The sequence below is a fragment of the Danio rerio genome, chromosome 8, assembly GCF_052040795.2.
Source record: "Danio rerio strain M-AB ecotype USA chromosome 8, GRCz13ab, whole genome shotgun sequence".
Classification (NCBI taxonomy): Eukaryota; Metazoa; Chordata; class Actinopteri; order Cypriniformes; family Danionidae; genus Danio; species Danio rerio.
Window position 1 is genome coordinate 59,442,501 of NC_141028.1, and position 5,193 is coordinate 59,447,693.

The 5,193-nt window shown below is 26.7% G+C and overlaps 2 protein-coding genes across 4 annotated transcripts in view; one reads left to right on the plus strand and one right to left on the minus strand.

Moving 5' to 3' along the window:
• The window catches only part of cep78 (centrosomal protein 78), a 20,742-nt gene extending 20,186 nt beyond the window's left edge, over window positions 1-556 (minus strand). For both annotated transcript variants that reach the window (XM_087265548.1, XM_087265547.1), the window contains exon 1: window positions 444-556. The gene's annotated coding sequence lies outside the window, so the exon portion shown is untranslated. The remainder of the gene's footprint in view (window positions 1-443) is intronic.
• A 4,114-nt stretch (window positions 557-4,670) lies between these two features.
• The window catches only part of gna14a (guanine nucleotide binding protein (G protein), alpha 14a), a 29,438-nt gene continuing 28,915 nt past the window's right edge, over window positions 4,671-5,193 (plus strand). The window contains exon 1 of one of the 2 annotated variants that reach the window (XM_087265549.1): window positions 4,671-5,110. In XM_087265549.1, coding sequence (XP_087121675.1) covers window positions 4,990-5,110 — 121 coding nt within the window. In that variant the 5' untranslated portion in view covers window positions 4,671-4,989. The remainder of the gene's footprint in view (window positions 5,111-5,193) is intronic. The other variant, XM_087265550.1, reaches the window with a different exon arrangement.

Genomic DNA, 5,193 nt, shown 5'->3' on the forward strand with positions numbered 1-5,193 from the left:
AAATTCTTGTCAGTACACATTCAGCAGAAAAATAATTCAAGGACAATAGGAAATATAACCGTTTACTTCAATTATGCTCAAGTTAAACAGCCTTTTAAAGTTAAATTAATCGCATTCAATAATAAAAATAAACGTATTGTAAAGAACTATGGTTGTAAATAACGTGTAATAATAGATATTTTGTGGACAACAAATCTTCAAAGTAAAACATCTATTGTGAGAATGAATGTCTGAAGACAAATAAATATAAATACAACATGCAAACGTGTACAGTAACCTGTTTCTAGCTCATTCTTTCCCCAAATCTCAGCATGTTTATATATTATATGCATTCTTGACAACATGAATATGGTTTTGTCGAAGCCACAGCAAGCGATTCAGAGCTGATTTACTTATTTATTTTGTGTCTTTTATTGTGTTAAAAGCAGTAAAAGGCTGGTTACCTGTTTTGTTATGGATGTTGTCGTGGTTTCTACTCTAGAGACCGATAAATAATCAAATCCTCCCTCCCAGCCGAGCGCGTCAAAACCAAAACAAACCGCGGCGGTTTGAAAGCGACGCAGCGTCTCTTTCTGCGGGTGAAACTGCATCTGTGCGCATGCGCTTATCGCCATCTGCTGGATGGAGCTACAAAGCCGTCTCTTAAAGGGCCAGTGCATATAAAAAGTATTGTTTACATGTACACTGTATATGTGTTAATTATTTTGTGTTTTCAAGTGTTTTCTGTTTATTTACGATTGTAAATTGCATTATGGAGTGTTTATTTCTGTTCTGCCTACTTTTGATGTTGAAAATTCAACTCTACAGTTTAACAAAGTGACTTTTATTGACATTTTAGTAGTTTGCTATAATATAATTTAGAAGAAATACTACAGAGAGAGAGAAATAAGTCTGTAAAGTAACAGAAGATGTGGTGGCAGTTTATTACCCAGACAATAAAGCACTTTAAACTATGAAAAATGTTATTAAAGTAAATTTTTTTTTACTTTTCATGGTTAAAAGTTGTTGGAAGACAGATCAAGATCCCATAATGTAATTCAAAAGCAGAAATAAACAGAGAAAACTAAAAACAAAATACAGAGAACTGCTAATTTACAGATACGTTTTTTACAGTGTAGTGCTGGGAAAAGACTAATTGTGATTATTAAATAATAAAAAATACAATTAAACAAAACAAACGTAAACTAAAAATCATACCATAGATTATCAAATATTATTATTTGATTTTATATTAAAGAAAAAACAATAAAACAAAGAAATATAAAGAGCAAATTACAAAAAAAATAAAAATAAAAAGGAATAAAAATCTGTAAAATTAAATTAAATCAATGAGAAATACGATAACGCATATATAACTTACAATACATTCACAGAGAGATTTTCTTGAGGGGAAACAACTATAAGCATTTGATTTGTATTTATTCATTCAGTTGTTGTTTGTTCCTTTGTTTGTTTAGTTTTTAGTTTATTTGTTTGATTGATTGATAGATTGATTGATTAATGTTTATTTGTTTGTGTTGTTTGCTTGTTTTATCATTTATTAATTGTTATTGTTTTTGCTTTTTTGCTTGTTTGATTGTTTGTTTGTTTGATTGCATTAATTTTGTTTTTGTTTGTTGGTTAGTTTATTTATGTTTGTGTGTTTGCTTGTTTTATTAATTTATTTATTTATCTTTTATTTTTTGTTAGATTTTTTGTTTAGTTTTTTGTGTATTTGTTTGTTTGTTTGTTGGTTTTATTTAATTATTTATTTATTTATTTATTTATTTATTTATTTATTTATTTATTTATTTATTTATTTATTTGTTTGTTTATTTGTTTGTTTGCTTGTGTGTTTGCTTTGTTTATTTATTTATTTATTTATTTATTTATTATTTGTTTGTTTATTTGTCATTAATTTGTTTGCTTGTTCAGTTTTTTGTTTATTTGTTTGATTGATTAAATTATTTTATGTTTAGTTGTTTGTATGTTTGCTTGTTTTATTTTTTATTTTTTATTAATTTGTTTATTTATTTGATTGCTTGTTGGTTTATTTGTTTGTTGGTTGGTTTGTGTGTTTGCTTATTTTAATTATTGATTTATTTGTTTTTAATTTGTTTGATTGATTGATTGCATATATGTTTGCCTGCTTTATTTTTTATTTGATTGTTTATTTATTTGTTTACTTGTTTTTTAATAAATTTTTTTGCTTGTTTTTTATTTATTTGATTGATTGATTTAATGTTTATTTGTTTGTGTGTTTGCTTGTTTTAGTATTTATTTATTTGTTTGTCTTTAATATGCTTGTTTGCTTGTTTGTTTGATTGTATTTATTTATTTAGTTTTTGTTTGTTTTTGTTTACTTGTTTTATTTATTTGTTTGTTATTAATTTGTTTGTTTAATCGATTGATTTGTTGTTTGTTTATATGTTTGCTTACTTGTTTTATTTATTTAATTGTTTGTTTGTTTGTTTTATTCATTTGTTCGCTTGCTTGCTTGATTTATTTCTTTATTTATTTATTTGTCATGAATAAAACTTATTTCCAAGGTGTTTCATCCTTCAGAATGAGAATGCGAGAGTGTGTTGATTTAAAGACATGGAAATAAGAAGTAATTTTCCCGACTCTTTCCGTGTATTCAGATTCCCTGCAATTTTTACTAGGAAAGCAGTTGCAAATGATTTCCTCGAGTACTTTGAATACAACCAGCAAAAAGGACAAAGTTTTGCTTAAATCTAGACCTTTCTGTGCAGAAACCTCACCTAATTGCGTAAAGCTTGGTGTGACCTTTTAGTGTGTCTGAGCAAATAGAAGTTATTCATCTGAAATATAATAACAATAACAATAATCAAAGCCTTTTCTTCCCTCTGTACTCCTGCAAAGCCCAGGACTCATATTACAGTGTGCTGAATGCGAGTCGGCTCGGTTTACATTCAAATATAATCTATGTCAGAACAGAAATTAGGTTTCATCATAACATTTATGATTAAATTATGTCTCTCGGTAGTGCAGCTGAACTGAGCATCACAAACCAATGAAAATATTCATGAGTGAAATAATATTGATATTGGACTTGATTCTAGAAAGAAACAATGCAAACTAAATCCTGCACTGTGGTTACATATTTGTCTATAATTAATTATAATATTTATGTCAGCATATCAAAAACTGCCCCCTGAATAACCGAAAGACTTAAATACTAAAGCTTTTATTATAGAACATTAAATTATATTATGTTACACTGTCAGAAATAAAGGTACAGGAGCCGTCACTGTGGCAATACCTTTTTAAAAGATATGTGTTGGATACATATTTGTACCGAAAGAGTCCACAGTGGTACTTCAAAGGTGTATATTAGTCCCCAAATGTACCTAAAAGTACTTTTGAGTTACCATTATGGACCCTTTAGGTACAAATATCCGCCTTCTGAAAGGATACTGCCCCAGTGACAGCTCCTGTGCCTTTATTTCTGAAAGTGTATTTATTATAGTGTAATAAAATATAATATCTGTGCCACCATGCTGCATATAATAAATATAATATAATATAATATAATATAATATAATATAATATAATATAATATAATATAATATAATATAAAGTAATATAACAAAATATAATATAATATAATATAATATAATATAATATAATATAATATAATATAATATAAAGTAATATAACAAAATATAATATAATATAATATAATATAATATAATATAATATAATATAATATAAAGTAATATAACAAAATATAATATATAATATAATAGACCCTCTGTGTCACCGTGCTGCCCCTATATTATATTATATTATATTATATTATATTATATTATATTATATTATATTATATTATATTATATTATATTATATTATATTTTGTTATATTACTTTATATTATATTATATTATATTATTTTATATTATATTATTATATTATATTATATTATATTATATTAATTTATATTATATCATATTATATTACATTATTTCATTCCATTTTATTTTATATTATTTTATTTTATTTTATTTTATTTTATTTTGTATTGCATTGTATTGCATTGTATTGTATTGTATTGTATTGTATTGTATTGCATTGTATTTTATTATATTATATTTTATTACATTATATTATATTATATCATATTAGATGCATTTATCATCTTGTATGTTGGAGAACAATTCATTATTAATAATTGCCATTTATTATGAGTACTATAGTAAGCTTAAAATTTGTCAAAGTAGTATTATAGGTAACTAAAACTGAAACCATAAAACATTCATCATAACAAATTGAAAAAAAAAAGTTAAATTTATTTTGAAAATTAAACAATATTTCATTTCAGTAATTGCTACTGTAAAATATATTCATCATTTTATGTTTGGATATATAAAACATTTACAGAAATTCCTAAAACCGACAAATTTATAAGTAATATATTATTACATATTCATTGTATTTATAATATAATATAATATAATATAATATAATATAATATAATATAATATAATATAATATAATATAATATAATATAATATAATATAATATAATATTTTCAGTTGTTTTTTACGCTCCAAATCTCACGATCAATTGTTATTCATTCTTCCATTCATTGCGTCTGAATTGAAGAGATTACCTGAACGAGACAGGACATCCTGCTTCCTGATTGGCTCAGGTGTGTCCGTAAGCCCCGCCCCCTCGCGTCTGATTGACACAGAGATGCCCATCATCATCAGAACTGTCACTGTCACGCGTAGCAGTCAGTTCGGTGCATGTGTGTGAGTTTAATGTGATGTTTCTGTCGCGAAAACATCTTTTATTCCTTCACCAGACTGACAAAACCATCACTACGAAAACAAACAGACACAAGTTTCTGCTGGAGAATGAGAGATTATGTTCAGTGGACTAAAGGAGGAGCCCATTCATGAACTCTCTCTCAGACTGCGGAGTAAAGGAGAGGTAAACCTAGTCAGAGTTTAGTGTGAAGGAGAAATTTCGAATAATTAAAACACGATGGCTGGATGCTGCATGTCTGCGGAGGAGAAGGAGAGGCAGAGGATCAACCAGGAGATCGACAAACAGCTGAGGAAAGACAAGAAAGACTCGCGGAGGGAACTCAAACTGCTGCTGCTCGGTGAGATTTCACGTTACTTTTTTGAAAATTACGTCTAGTTTATCTTTTAGGACGCTAATGAGAACTTTTCAAGTGTCTTTAGC